The sequence below is a fragment of the Heterodontus francisci genome, chromosome 6 (assembly GCF_036365525.1).
Source record: "Heterodontus francisci isolate sHetFra1 chromosome 6, sHetFra1.hap1, whole genome shotgun sequence".
Lineage (NCBI taxonomy): Eukaryota > Metazoa > Chordata > Chondrichthyes > Heterodontiformes > Heterodontidae > Heterodontus > Heterodontus francisci.
In genome coordinates this window covers 118,271,471-118,294,997 of record NC_090376.1, presented here as the reverse complement: position 1 = coordinate 118,294,997, position 23,527 = coordinate 118,271,471, and the positions used below count along the sequence as shown (strand labels likewise).

The 23,527-nt window shown below is 51.5% G+C and overlaps 2 protein-coding genes and 1 pseudogene across 5 annotated transcripts in view; 2 read left to right on the top strand and 1 right to left on the bottom strand.

The window, feature by feature from the left end:
- cars2 (cysteinyl-tRNA synthetase 2, mitochondrial) overlaps positions 1-16,629 on the bottom strand; it is a 65,450-nt gene extending 48,821 nt beyond the window's left edge. Inside the window, exons 1-2 of one of the 4 annotated variants that reach the window (XM_068034174.1) lie at positions 16,132-16,629; positions 14,666-14,716 (exon numbers count right to left, since the gene is read on the bottom strand). In XM_068034174.1, the coding sequence (XP_067890275.1) occupies positions 14,666-14,716; positions 16,132-16,355 (275 nt within the window). In that variant the 5' untranslated portion in view covers positions 16,356-16,629. Of the gene's footprint in view, positions 1-14,665; positions 14,723-15,969; positions 16,071-16,131 lie in introns of those variants that run through there. The other 3 variants (XM_068034173.1, XM_068034175.1, XM_068034176.1) reach the window with 3 other exon arrangements.
- On the top strand, positions 6,309-6,438 carry LOC137371629 (U2 spliceosomal RNA; annotated as a pseudogene).
- A 658-nt stretch (positions 16,630-17,287) lies between the features above and the next one.
- Positions 17,288-23,527, top strand: part of ing1 (inhibitor of growth family, member 1) — a 61,770-nt gene continuing 55,530 nt past the window's right edge. Inside the window, exon 1 of the mRNA XM_068032920.1 lies at positions 17,288-17,767. Within this exon, the coding sequence (XP_067889021.1) occupies positions 17,632-17,767 (136 nt within the window). The 5' untranslated portion in view covers positions 17,288-17,631. The remainder of the gene's footprint in view (positions 17,768-23,527) is intronic.

Below are 23,527 nucleotides of genomic sequence, written 5' to 3'. Positions count from 1 at the left end.
CACCTGAATGGCAAGTGTTCCATCAAACTCCTGACTTGAACTTGTAGATGGACTAAGGCTTTGGAGAGTCAGGTGAGTTACTCGCTGCAGAATTTCCAGCTTCTGACAATCGTCTATTGTGGGGTTGATGTGGCTTGAGCAGTTGATGGCAGGAAGTATAGTGATGGTGTTGTTGTTGAAAGTAATGGGAAGATGGTTGGGTTTTACCTTGTTCAAAACGGTCATGACACAGACCAATTTTAAAGTGAGACTGCATTAGATTACAGTCAGAAATTGCATGTTTTACTGGGTCGTAATCAGAATCTACACAAGAAAACAGTGTTTTCACAGAGTGACAGTACCTGTTTTCTGCCAATATTCTTTGCTCCCTTGTGTTTTGGCCTGTTGGCAATTCAAATTCCCTCTACATACATCCCTCAACGTTTAGGCATCAGGTTGGAAATAGCAAATCTGCAGCATCTGATCACAGGCTGGATTCACAGCAGCCCCATTCATCTGGTTATTAGATACCATCACCCTCTCTGCCCTGTCAAGTTCATCACACCTTTACTATTGTTAGCCCCTTGCCTCCTGCCACTTCACTCTGCTCCTTTTCAGATAGCAGCTCAAGGACTTCTAAATTGTACAGATTAAAAGTACATTAACAGCGACAACACTTCAAAAGTACTTCATTGATTGTAAGGCTCTTTAGGATGTCCTGTGGTAATGAAAGGCAGCATATAAATGCAAGTTCTTCCTTCTCCTGCTCGTGTTTCATGTTCCCAATTCATATGGTTTCCAGATTCTGGTTGTGTGCTCCTGGCATCACTGCAGATGACTTAGTTCAACCTTTAACAGTGTTTTTAGATAGAAGGCGATATCTATTCCACTTTAACTGCTGCCATTTGTTTAGGTATAGTCTTTTCTAGCACCCATTCCTCAAACTGCCCAATGACATTTGTCACCAGAATATGTCCCAACTGATCAGAAACTGGGTCTCTCTTACTCTCTACCAAATTAACACAGCCAAACTCCACCAAATAACCCGTAACATTTTAGCAACTTTAGGTGCTCGGTCATTGAGTCAATTCAAGACAGAGAGCGACAGATTTTTGGATACTAAAGGAATCAAGGGACATGAAATAGTGCAGAAAGGTGCAACTGAGACAGATCAGCCATAATCTTATTGAATGGTAAAGCAGGCTCGAGGAGTCAAATGGCCTAGTCCTGCTCCTATTTCTTATGTTCTTAGTGAATGTAACATAAGAAGGCCACTACATTCAAATTTAGGAAGATTTGCAAAAAGACTTGCATTTCTATAGCACCTCTCATGACCTCTCAAAGTGCTTAACAGCCAATTTCTGAAGTGTAGCGACTGTTGTAATGTAGGAAACGCAGCAGCCAATTTGCACACAGCAAGCTTCCAAAAACAGCAATGACAAATGATCAGATCATCTTATTTTTTTCACTAATGTTGCTTGATGGATAAATATTGGCCAGCTCACCAGGGAGACCTCCCCTACTCTTCTTCAAATAGTACTACAGGATCTTCTACATCCACCTACGAAGGCAGATGGGCCTCGCTTTAACGTCTTATCTGAAAGATGGCACCTCCAACAGTGCAGCACTTCCTCAGTATTGCACTGGAACAGGAGTAGGCTGTTCAGCCCTTCAAGCCTATTTCAATTAGATCATGGCTGGCCTGCAGCTTAACTCCATCTATCTGCTTTGGTTCTGTAACCTTAAGAGCCTTGCTTAACAAAATCTGTCTGAGTTTTGCAATTTTCAATTCATCACCACCAACAGCTTTTTGGGGGAAGAGAGTTCCAGATTTCCACTACCCTTTGTGTGAAGAAATGCTTCCTGACATCACCTCTGAACAATCTGGCTCTAATTTTAACATTATGGCCCCTTGTTCTGGACTCCTCCCACCAGAGGAGATAGTTTCTCTCTATCTACCCTATCAACTCCTCTAATCATCTTAAACACCTCAATTAGATCACCTATTAACGTCTCCCCCAACACTCAAAGAATAAGGTAGTCACTGACAGGGCGTCCAAGTGTAAGGAAGTCTTGCTGCAATTATAAAGGGCTTTGCTGAGACCATACCTGGAGTAGTGTGTATGGTTTTGATCTCCTAACCTAAAGAAGATCATACTTGCCTCAAGGGGTGGTGCAATAAAGATTCACTAGATCGATTCCTGGGACAAGAGGGCTATCCAACGAGAAGAGATTGAGTAGAATGGGTCAATATTCTCTGAAGTTTAGAAGATTGAGGTGATTTCATTGAAATGTATAAAATTCTTAGAGGAACTGACGAGGTAGAGGTTGTGAACATGTTTTCCCTGGCTGAAGAGTCTAGAACTAGTGGGTATAGTCTCAGGACAAGGATCTGCCATATAGAACTGAAATGAGGAGAAATTTCTTCACACAGAGGGTTGTGAATCTTTGGAAATTGCTACCCCAGAGCGCTTTGAATCCTCAGTCGATGAGTATATTCAAGAAAGAGATTGATAGATTAGAATGATAGAAGTACATTGCACAGAAGGAGATCATTCAGCTCATCATGTTTGTGCCAACAGAAAAAGAGCTACCCAGCCTAACCCCAACATTGAGCTCTCAGTCTGGAGCCTTGTCGGTTACAGTAACTTCAAGTGCAATGAACGTTCACGTCTCCATCGGCCTTTCAGCATGGCATGTTATGGCTGGATTCGGTGATGGGAGTAATTTTAACTGTTGGCGAGAGTACAATGTGGCACCATCTGATAGACACCTCTTCCAATTTTTCCTTCCATTTCACTAGACAGGAAAACAGGGTGGGGCACTAAGGGAATCAAGGGATATGGGGTTAAGGCAGGAAAGTGGAGTTGATGTATTATTGCCGCCATGATCTTACTGAATGGCAGCTCAGGCTTGAGGGGCCGTACAGCATACTCCTGTTCCTGTTCTTATTAAGCTGAAAACACAGCACTGACTCAAGATTTTTTTGCCTGATTAAGATGGAAACCCCCCATGGAGTTTGATGAAATCAAATATCAAAGTACGAAATATTACTTTGCCTCAAAGAAATAATGGGAAATTGCATTTTGAAACAGGTCCTCTGCACAGGGTGAATCCAGACCAAGATCCAATGGAGTGCTAAACATTACCTGGAACTCAAGCCTCACAACACAGGTAGACATGAGGAAAAGCTTTTTTCCACCCAGAGGGTAGTGGATGTCTGGAATTCACTGCCCTGATCGGTGGTGGAGGCAGAAACCGTCAACTCATTTAAAAGGTACCTGGACATGCACCTGAAGTGCTGTAACCTGCAAGGCTACGGACCAGGTTCTGGAAGGTGGGATTAGATTGGGCGGATAGTTTTTTCCCAGCTGGTGCAGACATGGGCTGAATGGCCTCTTTCTGTGCCGTAACTTTTCTATGGTTCTAAACTCTCAACCTAGAATTAACAGCATACCACCTAATCTATACATAGCTGAGAGTAGTTGAGCAAAATGTTGACACATTTGATCCAAAATGGTTTCACACAAAAACATACTTTGTGTGGGAGACTGATGGTCACTGCATTGGCAGCCTGCAGGGCAGTGGCATCTAATTTAAATCTAGCAAAAGTGTGGTTTCACAGGGGACACAGAAATTACAGAATAAAAAAAAAACAGTCCATCTAGTTTGTCTTCTAACATCTTGGTAATTCCACAAATGGGTCTTCGAAAAAAAAAGAGATGCCATGCTGATATTGGGTAAATTGAGGAGTGAACTGAAAGGGTTGGTTAAAGCAGTGTGGGGTGAAATTGAGAGTCAGTGAACAGTGCCCCAGGGCTCCACATATTTTCAATATATTAGTGATCTTAAATGCTCCAATGGTGTAATATTTGTACAGGATACAAAGGTGTAAAAGTTGACCATAAGGAAATTAGTAGGTGGCAAAGCAGATTTAGAAAAATTGTGTGAATAGGCCGATGTCACCGAATGTGGAGGTAATGCTGCATTTTCCATACAGAGCCAGGCAACTCATGGCAAGTCTGCTCCATGCATGAATGCCCATTACACTTCTTTCTCTCTTGGCTACTTGTAATGGTACTCACTGACTGGTTAGAAATAGCTGAGGCAACTACAGAGAAAATAAATAGGATTCCAAGTATTGTTAGGCAATAATGTACAAGATTAGAGGCACTATACTTGTATAAAGCAGATGTGGACCATGGATATTACACACAATTTTACAGCACAAAAACTATAACTCTGAATGGTCTATGCTGGTGTTTATGCTCTACTCGAGCCTCCTCCCATCCCTCTTCATCTCACCTCATCAGAATATCTTTCTATTCCTTTCTCCCTTATGTATCTAAGTTTCTATATTGAAATCAGTAACAATGAGTTTTGAACTGTGGTAAAGCTTCCTCCTAAGTTTGACAATCAAAATACTTCACTGTCTGAATCCGTCTGACATAATTTGTTAGAATTGTTTCATTAGTTAATTTCTCACCTATCCTCTGCTTACGAACATACGAATTAGGAGCTGGAGTAGGCCACTCGACCCTTCAAGCCTGTTCCGCCATTCAATAAATTCACGGCTGAACTGATTATTCCACATTTCCACCTACCCCTGATAACCTTCCACCCCCTTGCTCATCAAGAATCTATCTATCTCTGCCTTAAAAATATTCAAAGACTCTGTTTTCACTGCCTTTTGAGGAAGAGAGCTCCAAAGACTCACGACCCTCAGAAAAACTTTCTTCTCATCTCGGTCTTAAATGGGCGACTCCTTATTTTTAAACAGTGACCCCTAGTTCTAGATTCTCCCACAAGAGGAAACATCCTTTCCACATCCACCCTGTCAAGACCCCTCAGGATCTTATATGTTTCAATCAAGTCGCCTCTTACTCTTCTAAATTCCAGCAGATACAAGCTTAGCCTGTCTAATCTTTCCTCATAAGACAGCCCGCCCATTTCAGGTATTAGTCTAGAAAACCTTCTCTGTACTGCCTCCAACACACTTACATCCTTCCTTAAATAAGGAGACCAGTACTGCATACAGTACTCCAGATGTGGTCTCACCAATGCCCTGTATAGCTGAAGCATAACCTCCCTACTTTTGTGTTCAATTCCCCTCGCGATAAACAATAACATTCTATTAGCTTTCCTAATTATGTGCTGTACCTGCATACTAACCTTCTGCAATTCATTCACTAGGACACCCAGATCCCTCTGCTTTTATCCCTACATATAAAATGTATAATTTTTTTAAAATTATATTTTTAACCAATTTAGTACACCACCAATGGAATTGCTGTGAGTTGGAGGATATGTTGCTTGTAATGACAGGAGTGTTTAGCTTCCCCTTAAATGTATCTACGTTTTTCGCTTCAACTACTCCATGTGGTAGCAAGTTCCATAATCTCACCACTTTCTGGGTAAAGACGTTTCTCCTGAATTCCCTATTGGGTTTATTAATGACTGTCTTATATTTATGGCCCCTTGTCTTGGACTCACCTACCAGTGGAAACATCTTATCTATGTACGCCCTATTGAACCCTTTCACAATTTTAAAGACCTGTATCAGGTTGCCGCTCAGACTTCCCTTTTCTAGAGAAAATAGTCCCAGCCTGTTCAGTCTTTCTTCATAGTTATAACCTCTCAGTTCTGGTATCATTCTTGTAAATCTTTTTTTTGCACCTTCTATGCCTCTATATTCTTTTAACAATATGGAGATCAGAACTGTGCACAGTACTCCAGCTGTAGTCTAAGCAAGGTTCTATAAGTTTAACAACCTCTCTGCTTTTCAATTCTATCCCTTTAAAAATGAACCCCAGAGCTTTGTTGGCTTTTTAAAAAATATATAAATAGCCTTATTGACTTACATTGCTATGTTTAATGATTTGTGAATTTGACATTGAGGCTCTAGAGGGTGCGAAAGAGAACAAAGATGTCCCTTAAACTTAGATTTTTCTGTACATTTACTTACAAGAATCAGCTCCAAACCTTAGGATTATTTTTATAGAGGAAGATAGGCTCAGTGATATGACTTAATTTTTTTTTTTTAAAAAAGAGGACTGGATGTAGTGTATTTGGACAGTGACGGTGGAAACAGATGCAGCTAATCAGGGTCGATATCAGGAAGCATTTTCCCAGTGCGTTATTAGCCTGCAACAGGAATGTGTACACTTACAGTCCTTTAATAAGGAACTTGACATGTTCCAGTCAGGATGACCTTGAGGCATTTTGTGTAGATCGGCCAAGTTCACCTGGTCATGACACATGTGCAGCCATGGTCTCTTGCTTGCCTTAGAGTCTGGCAACTTTCCAGTTTTTCACAAAACCCATCTTTCACTCTCTCTCGGCCTTTTGGCTAAGATCAAGTGTAGTATCTGGTCTTATCAGTGCTTACTTGGCAGAGGAGAAACCATGATCAGTGGCTTTTGATCCTGGGTGGCTTTGAGTAAAATGGCGATAACCAATCTTCGAGCTTCAGGCCAGGGAGTGCGGAACACCGTTCAGGTGGTGGTGAAGGACAAGGAAGGAGATGCACCGGTCGATTGCACCTTCTTCATCAAGAAAATCCTCATCGATTGCTGTGGATTTCAAGCCAAGGACATCTTCTGCCTGCAGGATTTCCCCAGCAGTGGATATTTCGACGTGACGTTCAGGAATGTGGCGGGATGCATCAAGTTCCTGAAGGCGTTCAAGGAGAAAGGGGACCGGGCGCCACTGTCGATCCTCACAGCGGAGCCGCACTTCACGCTTCCGTCACAACAGGACCGGGTGGTGACGATTCACCTCTACAACCCCCATGTTCCTGTGGTGGATGTACTCACCTTTCTCGCCAGGTACGTCGAGGTGGCCGGCAGCAGCAAAGTCAAGGACCCCTTTGGGATTTGGACCAGCAAGCGGCAGGTCAAGGTGACCTTGAAGGTCGATGCGAATGGAGCCATTATCCACCCTCCCTCCAGCTTCGCTATCGGGGGAAGTCGAGGCTTCTTGGTCTACGCTGGGCAGCCCAGAGTTTGCCCCACCTGTGGCAAATCTGGTCACATGGCAGCTAACTGCAGCACAGTTGTCTGCAAGAACTTAAAAGGAGGAAGGCCATCAGACCAAGGACTGGAAGCAGACTAAGTGTTGCAACTTGTGCAGTGAGGCAGGCCACCTCGACAAAACCTGCCCTAAACGCTGCCTCAGTTATGCTCAGGCGGCAAGGTCCAAGGAAAGGCCGGGAGAAGGTACGACGAAGACGTCCGGTGCTGGAAAGGAGACAAGCAACCTTCTCCACAGCGAGGAAAGTATACCTGAGAAGGAGAAGAAAGGGGAGGCAGTTGAAACCAGCGACCCAGCACCTACCCTGCACCTGGAAACCCCTCCTCCAGACAGAATCAATGGAGGAGGAGGCAGTAGATGGACAAACAGGTCAGTGGCAAGTGGTACAAAGGAGAACCACAAAGAAAAGACCTCCAAAAGTGGAACAGGCCACCACCCAAACCAGTGGCAAGAGGAGGTTACCGTCTGAGACGGACTACAACAGCTCCTCTTCACTGGACGAGGAAGTGCTGGAACGACGGCCCCTTCAAAAGAGGCGGCAGAACTCAAAGGAGCTGGAAGATTTAGCCCCCCAGCCTCCGGGCACTGGAAGCTGTGATGGGCCCGGCGTGCCCCAACCCCAAAGCACCACACCTAACGACATGGCCAGCGCATCCCAGCTCCGGGACACCGAGAGCAAAGACACGTCTGGCGCACCTCAGCTCCTGGAAGCCGGAAGCGGTGACGTTTTCGAGGAGGAACAGAGGGGAACAGCAGAGGACAGCCCAATCCTTGCTGCCTACAACACCCTGCCGATGTCACCCCAGCAGAACAAACCCTGCATGAAAAACCAGGAGGGGCTTCTGAGCCCAACGAACGTGAAACAGCTTGTGTACACTATGGGTATGCAGGAACATCCCGAAGGACTGGGACTAGCAAGAACAAATGGTGTGGGAAGCAACAACTAACTTTTAAAAAATGGGTATAAGGATTGCTTCAATCAATGTGCGTAGCATTAAATCCACTATGCGATGTGTTTCAACCTTGGATTATCTCGTCAAGATCAAAGCCGACCTACTGTTTTGCAGGAGTGTGGAATACCACACCTCAGCACCTACAGGCAGTGGTCACGATGGTGGTCCCACGGGCCATCGATCTGGTCAGGGGGTAATGATTGCCGTTCCTCCGGCCTGGGTATTCTGCTGCAGGGAGGTAACTTCACCATCTTCGAAGTTAAGGAGGTGGTGGGCGGTCGTCTCCTCGTAGCAGATGTAATGTACAACAATGCTCCGCTCCGGTTGATCAACGTGTACACCCCGGTTCAATGCAGCGAGTGGCTGACCGTCTTCCAGCAGCTCCCGCTGGCGACGTCCAGGCCTGTCATCCAAGGCGGTGACTTCAACAGCATCTTTGATGCAGCTGGACGATCCGGCAGAGACGACAGCAAACTGGACGCTATGTCCAGATTCCTAATAGAAACAGTAAAAGATGCCAAGCTGCACGACGTCTTCAGAAAACCTGCAGATGGAGCGCAGCATAGATACACATGGTCAAGATCGGACGGGTCTGCCCGTTCCAGGATCAACTTCCTGTTTGTGTCCCGTGCTGTCACGGTCTGATCCACTGACGTCAAACCGGTGTTCTTCTCCGACCACTGCCTCTTACTGGCCGACTGTCACTTACAGGACGACCAGCGGGTTGGCAGGGGGACATGGAAGCTCAATGCTACACTGCTAATCCCAGAGAACGTTGAGGAACTCAAAAGGGATTACAAAGGTTGGAGGACCGTGAAACCTCTCTTTGAGTCTCCAGTTCACTAGTGGGAGGCGATCAAGGAGAACATCAAGAGGTTCTTTATCCTCAAAGGTGTTCAGAGGGTGAGACAGAGACAAAGGGGAATGTCCCGACTCCAGAAAAGTATGCAAAATCTGCTCCGGCTGCAGTCGATGGGGGTCGAGGTCAAGGAGGACCTCCAAGAGGTGAAGAGCCAGCAGGCCTCGCTCTTTGTCACGGAGGCCTCCACGATCATCTTCCGGTCCAGAGTCTGCTCCATTGAGCAGGATGAGACGTGCTCGCGTTACTTCTTCCAAAAGGTACACAGACAGAGCTTTGTTATCAGCAGCCTGAAGGAAGAGGATGGCTCGGTAACGTCTTCGCAGTCCGACATATTAAGGATCAGCAAATCCTTTTATGCTGGGCTGTATGACGCGAAGCCCACAGACAGCAGAGGCTCCCAGTCCTTCCTGTCATCTATCATAGGTCTTAGATGACAGCATGAGGGAGAGACTGGACAAGCTGCTAACTCTGGACAAGCTGACAAAGGCCGTCGAGTCCCTCGAGACGAGGAAGACTCCCGGAAGCGATGGCTTACCGGTTGAGTTGTATTCGGCCCTGTGGGACTGGGTCGGCCCGGACCTGCTGGAAGTATACGAGTGTATGCTCCTGGCCGGCAGCATGTCAGAATCCATGAGGAAAGGCATCATCACCCTCATCTACAAGCGGAAGGGGGAAGAGGACAGAAATCAGAAATTGGCGGCCCATCTCACTGCTTAGTGTTGACTACAAGATTCTGTCCAAAGTCATCGCCAGTCGAGTCAAGTCCGCTCTGGAGTTGGTGATCCACCCTGATCAGACCTGTACTGTACCCGGCAGGAAGATCTCCGATAGTCGCGCGCTACTCAGGGATACGATCGCCTATGTACGGGACAGGAGGGTGGACACCTGCCTCATCAGCCTGGACCAGGAGAAGGCCTTTGACAGGATATCACACACCGACATGATGGACGTGCTTTCCAAAATGGGGTTTGGGGAGGGAATCTGCAATTGGATCAAACTGCTCTACACAAACATCAGTAGCACAGTCTCAATCAATGGGTGGGAATCGGAAAGTTTCCCGATCCAATCTGGAGTCAGACAGGGCTGTCCTCTCTCTCCGGTCTTGTTTGTTTGCTGTATTGAACCCTTTGCTGAGTCTATTAGGAAGGATGTGAGCATAAGAGGGCTGACAATCCCAGGCAGTGGAGGCACTCAGGTCAAAGTCTCCCTGTACATGGATGACGTTGCCGTCTTCTGCTCGGATCCACTGTCCATTCGCAGACTGATGAGCATCTGCGACCAGTTTGAACTGGCCTCAGGAGCCAAAGTTAACCAGGGCCGGGGTGAGGCCATGTTCTTTGGGAACTGGGCTGACCGATCCTTTGTCCCCTTCACCGTCAGGACCAACAACACAAGCTGAGCATGTGGGGGGCAGCGATCTCTCTCTCCATTGTGGGTAAGAACCTGGTCATCAGGTGTGAGGCACTCACCTTGTTGCTGTACATGGCGCAGGTCTGGCCCATACCCCACTCCTGCGCTGTGGCAGTCACCAGAGCTATTTTCCGCTTCATCTGGGGATCCAAAATGGACCAGGTCCGGAGGGACACGATGTTCAAACCTCTGGATAAAGGTGGGAAAAATGTACCCAACGTGGCCCTCATCCTGATGACTACCTTCGTGTGCGGCTGCATCAAGCTGTGTGTAGACCTCCAGTACGCAAACTCCAAGTGTCACTACGTGCTGAGGTTCTAACTGTCCCCGGTGTTGCGAAGGATGGGCCTGGTCACATTGCCGCGGAACGCTCCATCCAGTTGGGCTGTGCCGTACCACCTATCCTTCGTGGAGCAGTTTCTGCGGGAAAACACCTTTGACCACCGATCCATCAGGCAGTGGTCTGCACGGAATGTCCTCAAGGCCCTATGGGAAAATGAGATGGTGGATCCTGTCGGATGGTTCCCCGAGCAGACTGCCAAAGTCATTTGGCGGAATGCCTCATCACCAGAACTTTCAAACAAGCACCAAGATGTAGCTTGGCTGGTGGTGAGAAGAGCCCTCCCTGTCAGATCCTTCCTTCACGCCCGAAGTCTCACTCCCTCCGCACAATGCCCCTGATGTGGCTGTGGTGGGGAACAGACGGTTGCCCACCTCCTTCTGGAATGTGTCTTTGCAAAGCAGGTGTGGAAAGAGATGCAGTGGTTTTTGTCGAGGTTCATCCCAAGCAGCTCTGTAACACAGGAGTCTGTGCTCTACGGGCTGTTCCCAGGGACGCACACCGAGACAAACATCAACTGCTGCTGGAGGACCATCAATTCGGTGAAAGACGTCCTTTGTTCTGCCCGAAACTTGCTGGTCTTCCAGCGCAAAGAGTTGTCCACGACCAAATGTTGCAGACTGGCACATTTCAAGGTCCAGGACTATGTGCTGAGGGACGCACTAAAGCTTGGGGCAGCCGCAACAAAGCCTCAAAGGGGAAAGAGCACAGTGTAAGGTCCCCCCACCAAGCTGAACTGAGGGGCTTGATCCATGGGAAACCCCTTGAACTGTATCGGGAAAATTTTCGTTTGCTGTAAAATGTATACGGCATGACAAATGAAATGGAAGGGTTGTGAGGCAACTCATGATTGTATTGAAGGAAACTGATCACCTTTGCACTGTTTGTATTTTTTTTGACTTGGTGCTGTTGGAAACTGTTTGGTAATGTATTTTTTTTTTTTTTTTACAGATTTTTATGAATAAAGTATTTCCAGTTTTTCCTAAAATAGGCTGAACATTGTTCTGTAGAGTTTTTCCCACCCCCTGCCGTTACTTTCATGTGATCAGAACTTGCACATCTGAAAATATTCTTTTCCCACTTTTTGAAGACTATCACTTCACTTAAAACTTCACTCAAAACACTTAGCTCAAGAGAATGTCATACTTTCTTACAGTCTGCACTGCTAGCCTAAGCAACACGTTAACAGTGTGTCACATGCATCATAGGGGGCAGTTACACGACAACCACAGCAGTTTGCATGAATGAAGCCGGAATCTGGTTTAAGGGCTCCACCTAGAGGAGAATCTCACTCTGCACAGTCAGTTCGGGCCCTAATACCCGATTCATACTACACAAGCTTTGAGTCAGTGCTTCCCACTGATATTAAACTTCTAGCATAAATGCAGCTCTAATGCACGCATTACAGAACACTTCAAAACCTGTATTAATAAACATTGCAGATTATGTTATGCCTATTCCACTAGATTAATTCACACCCCATTGCTCATTTGCAATGGATTTATGTTTTGCATCACAAGTTTAGTTTAGAGATACAGCACTGAAACAAGCACTTCAGCCCACCGAGTCTGTGCCGACCAGCAACCATCCATTTATACTAATCCTACACTAATTCCATATTCCTACCACATCCCCATTGTCCCTATATTTCCCTACCACCTACCTATACTAGGGGCAATTGCTAATGGCCAATTTACCTATCAACCTGCAAGTCTTTGGCATGTGGGAGGAAACCGGAGCACCCGGAGGAAACCCACGCAGACACAGGGAGAACTTGCAAACTCCACACAGTTTGTGAAAATCTCCAAATGTTTTTTGTAAAACAATTATATTTTTAACCAATTTAGTGCAACACCAATGGAATTGTTCACAGTGAGTTGGAGGATATGTTGCTTGTAATGACAGGAGTATTTATTTGTGAATCATTTAATGTAGTTAAGGTAGAAATTTTATACGTAGGGAGAAAACCAGAGGATGAGTGAGAAATTAATGGCTGTTGAAATGATTCTAACAAATTATATTAGTTGGGCTCAGAGACAGTGAAATGTTTTAATTGCCTCATTTATAAGGAAGAATTATCACAGTCCAACAAAGTTCATTGTTACTGATTTCAATATATTGAGCACAAGAATATGAAGATTGGAACGAGAAAAAATAATTCACTGAGGAGGAATGGATCAAAATACAAGGCAGCATTAGAAAACTTGCAGATTGGGCAATTAAATGGCAAATGAACTTTAACAGATAATTGTGAGGAGATGCACTTTGGTAAGAAAAATAGAAGCATCTACATCTACCTCATTCATTTTCTAAGAAAAGCAAAGTCATTCAGGTAAACAAATCATTAAAAACATTGCAGGTCAGCAAAGCAATTAAAAATGCGAACAAAGCTCTGGGATTTATTTCTAGGGGTACAGAATTCAAAAGTAGTGAAGTAGGAAGTGGTTGAAGCAAATAGCCTAGATGCTTTCAAAAGGAAACTAGATGAGTAAATGAAACAAAAAGTAATAGAAAGATGAGGTGTGGCAGATGGAATGGGAGCAGGGCTGTGTGGCTTTTAAGCACCAGTACAGACTAGTTGGGCCAAATGGCCTTTTTGTGCTGTATATTCTATATAATGCTATGAAGTAATTGCAATTTTGTGTGTGTCTGGTATACCAACATTGGCACATGCTGGACTGAAAACAATATACCCAATATACACAAAAGCTGTGTATAGTGATCTCGCAGAGGCAGTACTTAATTTATAAATGACAAACCACATTGCAGTTGCTTGGATTATCAGACCACAAATGGCAGAAGTGCCCAATTCTGGACACCAAGACACAAACAGGATTTTCAAGCCCTGGAGGTGGTAAACAGAAATAACCAAAAAGACTCATGCCCAGCAGTGGAAACATGGTACTGAAGGACTGGAGAATATCTGGTTATTCATCCTTTAAAATTAGTTACTGAGGGGATCTCGAAGATAGATACAGGGCTGCCCCAACTGGATCGTACAGTCCCTGCTTCACACTCCCCTTCAACTCCAGCCTGTGATGGTCAAGCTCTGAAACACTGAGTTGTTCTTTTAAGGTGTCTGGGATATGCAGCTCCTGGTAAATTCAAAACCGTGTATACATAAAAAATACAAATCTTCTAGTCAATTTCCCCAAAATGTTTACCGATTTATTTTATCCCAAAGGAACAGTACAACACATACACTTTTTTTCTCTCAGAACTTCTGTTAATTCTCCTTTCTGCTACTTATTCCATATCGCTCTCGCCTTTGTCTTCTCTCTTTCATCTTTACTCGTGTACTTTACTCTCCCTCTTACTCATTTCCTCCCTGCGTCTGTCACTCTATTCCTTTTTGTGTATTTTACAATTACGATTACTCCAACTGTTTCCATAATTCCAAAAATCTCTAGACTCTCCAGAATCCACACCCTCTGTACACCCACTGAATCAGACGTTCATAATCTTCCCATCCACAAGCTCCCAGAAAGTTGCTTTTTGGCTCCCTGGGCTACTGAATAGCTGATTGGTGAGTAAATAACAATAATGCAAGATTGTAAAGATTAAAGCTACAGCTGGGAAAGGCTTATGCAGCTTCACATCAGAACACTGCCAAATTAGGGGCCCCTGCAGCTACAGGATTTACACGTCAGTGCCTAAACTGGGCATTAAAATGCAAGCCCATAATCAGTATTAAAAAGGTAGGGTAAGGAAGCTCAGGTTCCCAATAGCAGAGGATGAAATATAGGACTGAAATCAGGGAGCTCTTCCCTACAGACAATAAACATATTAACTTCCTCACATAAAATACAAACACACATTTGACTACATAACAATTAAAAGTAATTATTTGATTGTGATGACTTGAAGATGTGAAAAGTGCAAATTCTTCAAAGCGGGGTGGTAGGTTGAGGGTGGGGAGTGGGGGTGAGTGGATTTGAGGTAGATGTACAGCCATGATCTTACTGAATGGTGACGCAGGCTCGGTGGGCCATAAGGCCCACTCCTGCTCTTAGTTCTTATACCCCTGACGGTGGAATGCTTGAATTTCAATCATATGTCGTCCAATGACCAGCAATTTAACATATTTACCTTGCATGCCCAAGATGAGCGTCGTCATATACTGTAGGCCCACAGCTATACCTGCCAAAAGAGACACAAAATAAGACTGGAAAACAGCTTTATCAGACTGTATCAACAGTTTAATTATCCCTAACTTGCAAAATACAATATAATCCCAGCGCCAACCATCTTCATTATTTTAATCTTATTCAAATGTGCTCTTATAAAAGGCCTGCTATCCTCAGAAAACCATATTATAGGTATCCCCTTTTACATTGTGTTAACACTCCTCTCCCTGACTCTCATCATTTAACTACATTCCAACCCAAGTGGAAAACTCCCTGACCTTGAGGCAAAACTGTTAAATAATTAAATTAATCACTCAAAATAATTTAAACAGAAACTAACTGACAAAGCAGACAGTTGCTTGATCTTACACAAAGTGTAGAAATATCCAATACGAAAGTGACTCTATTTTCACAATCCATTTATGCTGCTTCTGTAATAGAAGCGATACCTAAAAAGCAACAAAAACCTTGGCACTCAACGCCCTCTTCTTCACAACTTAACTTATAAGCAGAAAGTGTTTCCTCTTAACTGTGCACTGGTTGCTGACACTGTAAGCTTACAAAAACTACCTTGTCCCACTTCCCCAATCTAAATCATTTAATGGCTTCAATCTCAAAAAAGATATCCTGAAAAAGTTTAAATGAATTGTAATAAAAAAAATATAAACCAACTGAAAACATTTATGATAGGTACCAATCATGGCTCAGTGGTAGCCTTCGCAACTAAGTCAGGAGGTCATGGGTTCAAGGCCCACACCAAAGACTCAAGACTAGGCTAACAATCCCAATACAGGGAGTGAGCGCAGCACTGCCTGAGATACAGTACTGAGGGAATGCTGCACTGTCAGAAGTGCCATCTTTCAGATAAGACATAAAATTAAGGCCCTGTCTGCTCACTCAGGTGGAAGTAAAATAACCTATAGCATTATTTTGAAGAGCAGGGAGTTCTCCCTGGTGTCCTGGCCAATATTTATTCCTCAACCAACATCACTAAAAACAGATTACCCAGTAATAATCAGATTGTTATTTGTGTGACTTTGCTGTACACAACTTGATTGCTGTGTTTCTTACAACAGTGACTTTTATGACCTCAAGGCATCCCAAGCACTTTACAGAAAAAAAGCATATTTGAAGTGGTCACTGTTGTAAAATAGAAAACAAAACAGCAAGTTTGCACACAGCAAGATCCCACAAACAGCAATGTGATAATGGTCAGATACTGTTTTTAAATGACATCCGTTTAACAACTCATCTGAAAGACGGCACCTTCGACAGTGTAGCACTCCCTCAGTACTGCACTAGGAGTGCCAGCCCGGATTTTGGGATGAACCTCGAGAGGATGGGAGGGAGCTGCCCACTGAGACGGGGCTGAGAGCGTGGGTCTGCCCCGGGGCCCAGAGCGTGGGAGTAGTCTGAGAAGCGCTGTACCAGGAGGCAGTGGCCGGCTCGGCGAGTACCAGCGGCTCTTTGCTCCGCGACAGGCTGTTGTACACCCGCAAGTCGGCGGGGTGGCCCCTCGGTTGCTGCCAGTTGCTGCCGTATCGCCCCGGCGGGCCGCCACTCCATCGCACCACAGCCGCCCGCCGCTGAATCCCGGACCTTCCCCCGCTCAACCAGCCAAGCGGGCGCCGACAAGCCAGCAGCGCCCTCATCCTTCCCGAGAACTGAGAGAGCGGCTCCACTTGGCAGGAGGCCGAACTCTGTGAACTAGGCCCCGCACAGAAAGAGCGGTGGGTGGGCGGGGCCTGGTGGGCGCAGGGAGGCCCCGCCCCCTTCCCCGCCTCCTAGCCGCCATCCATCAAAGCATTCCACTTGTACAACAGGCGGACACCGAGGCACAGAACCGAGTCTGGGGGCCGACGAGACTGAGGAGTGCGGATAGGCTGCCCCTGAGCTAGAAAGAAATCGCTCAGCTCACGCCTGGGAAATCTTGTAACAGCCTAGCAACTGGCGGCTGCATAGCAACAGTGCGGCCCCTTCTCCTCCATGCCCCCCCTCCCTCCCCAGCTCTCGGAGGTAAAAGCTCAGCTCAAGGTGACTGCCTGACTTGTACAGCCCTATTATCGCTGACCTTTGAACTACGCCGCTCGCCTTTTGCCCGCTAATTTTAAATCTGACAGGCGGCCTCCGCGCTGCCTCCTGGGAACTGTAGTCCTTCCGGTCACGGTTGCCAGGGCGCGTTGGCAGGACAACGGACTGCAACCCCCACAGGCCACCGCGGCGACGCATGCGTGGTCCGTTCAGCAGTCTGTTGACAACCATCCGATAGTGGGTGGTCCCAGGCCTGGTTCCACCTCCCGTCATCGCCGATTGGCCGTAATATCTCCCTGCGCAACGTCTGATTGGTCCTGCCCCCACGCCAATCACTAATATATGTGAAAGTCAGGGGAGAACATACAGAGAAAGAACAATCAGCAGCACAACAGTGAAATCCACTTTATGAGCACTTTTTATGAAGCCTGTGTGTGAAATATCCAGGTAAAATGATCTAAGTTAATGAAGGAACGACTGCACTCCAGTGGGCGCGAGCGCCGGTGACGTCCACAATACTATGCAAACGAGCGGTGGCGCATGCGCGGTCCGCCCCGAGTGTTTCCCAAGTGTTTCAAACTGGGCTCGCTGTTTCCACGTTGGATCAAGTGCCCCAGGATTGGGATCGGACTGTGCCGAGAGAGAGAGAGAGTGGGGGTGGGGGGGGAAGAACCTGCGCCCCCACTCGCTACTGGACCAGGGGGTGCTTCCCATTCACCTACCGCTCTCTGTTGCGTGTTTTTTTTAATAATTGTTTTTTTTGAAAAAAAAGAGAAAAGGGGAGAGGTGAGGCTCGAACCCTTTCCAGTCCTGACGGTTGTGTCAGTGTAGCAGAGAGAGAGAGAGAAAGTCCCACTCCTCCTCTTTCCCCAACAATTAACAAATGTAGCTTCGAAGATGCTGAGTCCTGCGAACGGAGACCAGATACACGTTGTGAACTATGTGGAAGACTATCTGGATTCAATCGAGTCTTTGCCTTTTGATCTACAGAGGAACGTTTCTCTGATGAGGGAAATCGATGCAAAATACCAAGGTAAAAGAGCCGGGGCTGCCTCCTCACTGCAAGCCCGGTGATCATTCATTTTTGTTTTAGTGAGAGAGAGAGAGAGAGTGTGTGTGAAAGAACTGAACTGCAGCGTCAGTATTGGGGCGGAACAAAAGATCAGCTTTATAACACAGCCATTTTGACAGAAAGAGGAATAAAGGTCCTGCAGACAACAGTGGAGGGAGAGCCAGAGCAGCATTTCAATCCAAAGGCTTCGAGAGCAGGAGGAGCCAGCCATTGAGAAGTACACTGGGCAGGGGAGAGCATTCCGACAGCTGCCTACAGTGGCAGCGGCTGGGACCAGATTGCAACCGCACGGCCGGCCTTAGTGAGACTGGAACCACCACCCCCTCTCTCTGCCCCGCTTCCCCCATGTTGGAGCCTATTTAAAGTGACACAAACAGTGGGGGCAGGGGGGCAGTCAGGCTGAACCTCTCCCACCGAAACCGGGCGGGGAGGGAGGCCCGGGACTTGCCGGCTGCGACAGGATGCTCCGGGTAAAGGGGCTGGCTGAGGCTGGTGCGGACGAAGAGCCCCAGTGAATGGAACCGCAGCTCGCGTACTGTTTGGGCGGGTGACAGTGTAGCTGGGCCCGGAAGCCACAATCCTGGAGTTGTTGCTGTGCTGGAGGCTCCATCTACCTCTAGTACGACCGCGCTGCAGCCGCCATTTATAGCCGCCGTCCCTCATTAGCATATCCCCGCCCCACTACACGCTTATTGGCTGTTACTTTTGTTTCCTTGTTCTTCGGGCCCTCCTTCTGATAGGTCGATTCTGCCGCCAATCAGTAGCGGAGAGGCCGTGCCTAGTATGCTAATATCCTGTACGCCTTAAGGACCGACAATTTGATTGATCCGGCTGCTTCTAAGCCCCTTCGGAGGCTCGGGTACTGACTGGGTGGGGGGTCCGTCAATCCGGGAGGGGCGGGCACCCGACAACCAGCCCCGCCCCCGTTCCCACCCCCTGTTTATTCTCCATTTTGGGCTTTTGCCCTGGTTGTGAAGCTGACGTTGTCTGTGGCCCTCCCCTTTGGGGGGTGAGGGGGAGGATTTATCCGGTCCGGTTTATCCGGGTTTGGAGACACTCGCAGCTCATTCACAAATCGGTTTGGATACATTCACATTTAGAGAGGCTCTGGCGCCGGTTTAATGAGCTGGAGTTTTTGGGAGACATTCACTACAACCCCCTCCACCTCTCCCCCCCTCCACCTCTCCCCCCTCCACCTCTCCCCCCTCCACCTCTCCCCCCTCCACCTCTCCCCCCTCCACATCTCTCCCCCCCTCCACATCTCTCCCCCCCCTCCACATCTCCCCCCCCCTCCACATCTCCCCCCCTCCACATCTCCCCCCCTCCACATCTCCCCCCCTCCACATCTCCCCCCTCCACATCTCCCCCCCTCCACATCTCCCCCCTCCACATCTCCCCCCTCCACATCTCCCCCCCTCCACATCTCCCCCCTCCACATCTCCCCCCTCCACATCTCCCCCCCTCCACATCTCCCCCCCTCCACATCTCCCCCCTCCACATCTCCCCCCCTCCACATCTCCCCCCCTCCACATCTCCCCCCCCTCCACATCTCCCCCCTCCACATCTCCCCCCCTCCACATCTCTCTCTCCCCCACTCCACCTCTCCCTCTCCCCCACTCCACCTCTCCCCCTCCACCTCTCCCTCTCCCCCCCTCCACCTCTGCCTCTCCCCCCCTCCACCTCTGCCTCTCCCCCCCTCCACCTCTGCCTCTCCCCCCCTCCACCTCTCCCTCTCCCCCCCTCCACCTCTCCCTCTCCCCCCCTCCACCTCTCCCTCTCCCCCCCTCCACCTCTCCCTCTCCCCCCCTCCACCTCTCCCTCTCCCCCCCTCCACCTCTCCCTCTCCCCCTTCCACCTCTCCCTCTCCCCCTTCCACCTCTCCTCTCCCCCCTCCACCTCTCCCCCCTCCACCTCTCCCTCTCACCCCCTCCACCTCTCCCTCTCCCCCCTCCACCTCTCCCTCTCCCCCCTCCTTCTCTCCCTCTCCCCCTCCACCTCTCCCTCTCCCCCCTCCACCTCTCCCTCTCCCCCCTCCACCTCTCCCTCTCCCCCCTCCACCTCTCCCTCTCCCCCCTCCACCTCTCCCTCTCCCCCCTCCGTCCCCTCTCCCCCCTCCGTCCCTCTTCCCCTCCGTCCCTCTTCCCCTCCGTCCCTCTTCCCCCCCCCGTCCCTCTTCCCCCCCCGTCCCTCTTCCCCCCCCGTCCCTCTTCCCCCCCCCGTCCCTCTTCCCCCCCCCCCGTCCCTCTTCCCCCCCCCCCGTCCCTCTTCCCCCCCCCGTCCCTCTTCCCCCCCCCGTCCCTCTTCCCCCCCCCGTCCCTCTTCCCCCCCCCCCGTCCCTCTTCCCCCCCCCCCGTCCCTCTTCCCCCCCCCCCGTCCCTCTTCCCCCCCCCCCGTCCCTCTTCCCCCCCCCCCGTCCCTCTTCCCCCCCCCCCGTCCCTCTTCCCCCCCCCCGTCCCTCTTCCCCCCCCCGTCCCTCTTCCCCCCCCGTCCCTCTTCCCCCCCGTCCCTCTTCCCCCCCCCCGTCCCTCTTTCCCCCCCCCGTCCCTCTTTCCCCCCCCCGTCCCTCTTTCCCCCCCCCCCCCCCCGTCCCTCTTTTCCCCCCCGTCCCTCTTTTCCCCCCCCGTCCCTCTTTCCCACCCCCCCGTCCCTCTTTCCCACCCCCCCGTCCCTCTTTCCCACCCCCCCGTCCCTCTTTCCCACCCCCCGTCCCTCTTTCCCACCCCCCCGTCCCTCTTTCCCACCCCCCCGTCCCTCTTTCCCACCCCCCCGTCCCTCTTTCCCACCCCCCCCCCCCGTCCCTCTTTCCCACCCCCCCCGTCCCTCTTTCCCACCCCCCCCCGTCCCTCTTTCCCACCCCCCCCGTCCCTCTTTCCCACCCCCCCCGTCCCTCTTTCCCACCCCCCCCCGTCCCTCTTTCCCACCCCCCCCCGTCCCTCTTTCCCACCCCCCCCGTCCCTCTTTCCCACCCCCCCCGTCCCTCTTTCCCACCCCCCCCGTCCCTCTTTTCCCCCCCCCCGTCCTCTTCCGTCCCCCGTCCCTCGTCCCCCGTCCCTCTTCCCCCCCCCGTCCCCCGTCCCTCTTCCCCCCCGTCCCCCGTCCCTCTTCCTCGTCCCCCGTCCCTCTTCCTCGTCCCCCGTCCCTCTTCCTCGTCCCCCCTGTCCCTCTTTCCCCCCCCGTCCCTCTTCCCCCTCCCCCGTCCCTCTTCCCCCCCCCGTCCCTCTTCCCCCCCCCCCCCGTCCCTCTTCCCCCCCCCCCCGTCCCTCTTCCCCCCCCCCCCCGTCCCTCTTCCCCCCCCCCGTCCCTCTTCCCCCCCCCCCGTCCCTCTTCCCCCCCCCCCCGTCCCTCTTCCCCCCCCCCGTCCCTCTTCCCTCCCCCCCCCGTCCCTCTTCCCTCCGTCCCTCTTCCCTCCCCCCCCGTCCCTCTTCCTCCCCCCCGTCCCTCTTCCCTCCCCCCCCGTCCCTCTTCCCTCCACCCCTCCCTCTCCACCCCTCCGCCTCCCCCCCTCTCCGCCTCCACCCCCCCTCTCCGCCTCCACCCCCCCTCTCCGCCTCCACCCCCCCTCTTCGCCTCCACCCCCCCCCTCCGCCTCCACCCCCCCCCTCCGCCTCCACCCCCCCTCTCCGCATCCCTCTGCCTCCCTCTCCGCATCCCTCTGCCTCCCTCTCCGCATCCCTCTGCCTCCCTCTCCGCATCCCTCTGCCTCCCTCTCCCTCCCCTCTCCCATTCCCTCCCTCCCTGCCTCCCCCTCTCTCTCCCCCCCTGCCTCCCCTCTCTCTCCCCCCCTGCCTCCCCCTCTCTCTCCCCCCCTGCCTCCCCCTCTCTCTCCCCCCCTGCCTCCCCCTCTCTCCTCCCCCCCCTGCCTCCCCTCTCTCTCCCTCCCTCTCCCCTCTCTCTCTCTCCCTCCCTCCCCCCCTCTCTCTCTCTCCCTCCCCCCCCCTCTCTCTCCCTCCCCCCCCTCTCTCTCCCTCCCCCCCCTCTCTCTCCCTCCCCCCCCTCTCTCTCCCTCCCCCCCTCTCTCTCCCTCCCCCCCCTCTCTCTCCCTCCCCCCCCTCTCTCTCCCTCCCCCCCCCTCTCTCCCTCCCCCCCCCTCTCTCTCCCTCCCCCCCCTCTCCCTCCCCCCCCTCTCTCTCCCTCCCCCCCCTCTCTCTCCCTCCCCCCCCCCTCTCTCTCCCTCCCCCCCCCTCTCGCTCCCTCCCCCCCCTCTCTCTCCCTCCCCCCCTCTCTCTCTCCCTCCCCCCCTCTCTCTCTCCCTCCCCCCCTCTCTCTCTCCCTCCCCCCTCTCTCTCCTCCCCCCCCCTCTCTCTCCCTCCCCCCCCCTCTCTCCTCCCCCCCCTCTCTCTCCCTCCCCCCTCTCTCTCCCTCCCCCCCCCTCTCTCTCCCTCCCCCCTCTCTCTCCCTCCCCCCTCTCTCTCCCTCCCCCCCTCTCTCTCCCTCCCCCCCTCTCTCTCCCTCCCCCCCCCTCTCTCCCTCCCCCCCCTCTCTCCTCCCCCCCCCCTCTCTCCTCCCCCCCCTCTCTCCCTCCCCCCCCCCTCTCTCCCTCCCCCCCCTCTCTCTCCCTCCCCCCCTCTCTCTCCCTCCCCCCCTCTCTCTCCCTCCCCCCCTCTCTCTCCCTCCCCCCTCTCTCTCTCCCTCCCCCCCCTTTCTCTCCCTCCCCCCCTCTCTCTCTCTCCCTCCCCCCCTCTCTCTCTCTCCCTCCCCCCCCTCTCTCTCTCTCCCTCCCCCCCTCTCTCTCTCTCCCTCCCCCCCCTCTCTCTCTCTCCCTCCCCCCCTCTCTCTCTCTCCCTCCCCCCCTCTCTCTCTCTCCCTCCCCCCCTCTCTCTCTCTCCCTCCCCCCCTCTCTCTCTCTCCCTCCCCCCCTCTCTCTCTCTCCCTCCCCCCCTCTCTCTCTCTCCCTCCCCCCCTCTCTCTCTCTCCCTCCCCCCCTCTCTCTCTCTCCTCCCCCCCTCTCTCTCTCTCCCTCCCCCCCTCTCTCTCTCTCCCTCCCCCCTCTCTCTCTCTCCCTCCCCCCCTCTCTCTCTCCCTCCCCCCCTCTCTCTCTCTCCCTCCCCCCCTCTCTCTCTCTCCCTCCCCCCCTCTCTCTCTCTCCCTCCCCCCCTCTCTCTCTCTCCCTCCCCCCCTCTCTCTCTCTCCCTCCCCCCCTCTCTCTCTCTCCCTCCCCCCCTCTCTCTCTCTCCCTCCCCCCCTCTCTCTCTCTCCCTCCCCCCCTCTCTCTCTCTCCCTCCCCCCTCTCTCTCTCTCCCTCCCCCCTCTCTCTCTCTCTCCCTCCCCCCTCTCTCTCTCTCCCTCCCCCCCTCTCTCTTTCTCCCTCCGCCCCTCTCTCTCTCTCCCTCCGCCCCTCTCTCTCTCTCCCTCCGCCCCTCTCTCTCTCTCCCTCCGCCCCTCTCTCTCTCTCCCTCCGCCCCTCTCTCTCTCTCCCTCCCCCTCTCTCTCTCTCTCCATCCCCCCCTCTCTCTCTCTCCCTCCCCCCCTCTCTCTCTCTCCCTCCACCTTTCCCTCCACCTTTCCCTCCACCTTTCCCTCCACCTCTCCCTCCACCTCTCCCTCCACCTCTCCCTCTCTCCCTCCCTCCCTCTCTCCCCTCCCCCCTCCCTCCCTCTCTCCCTCCCCCCTCCCTCCCTCCCTCCCCCCTCCCTCCCTCTCTCCCCCCTCCCTCCCTCTCTCCCTCCCCCCTCCCTCCCTCTCTCCCTCCCCCCTCCCTCCCTCTCTCCCTCCCCCCTCCCA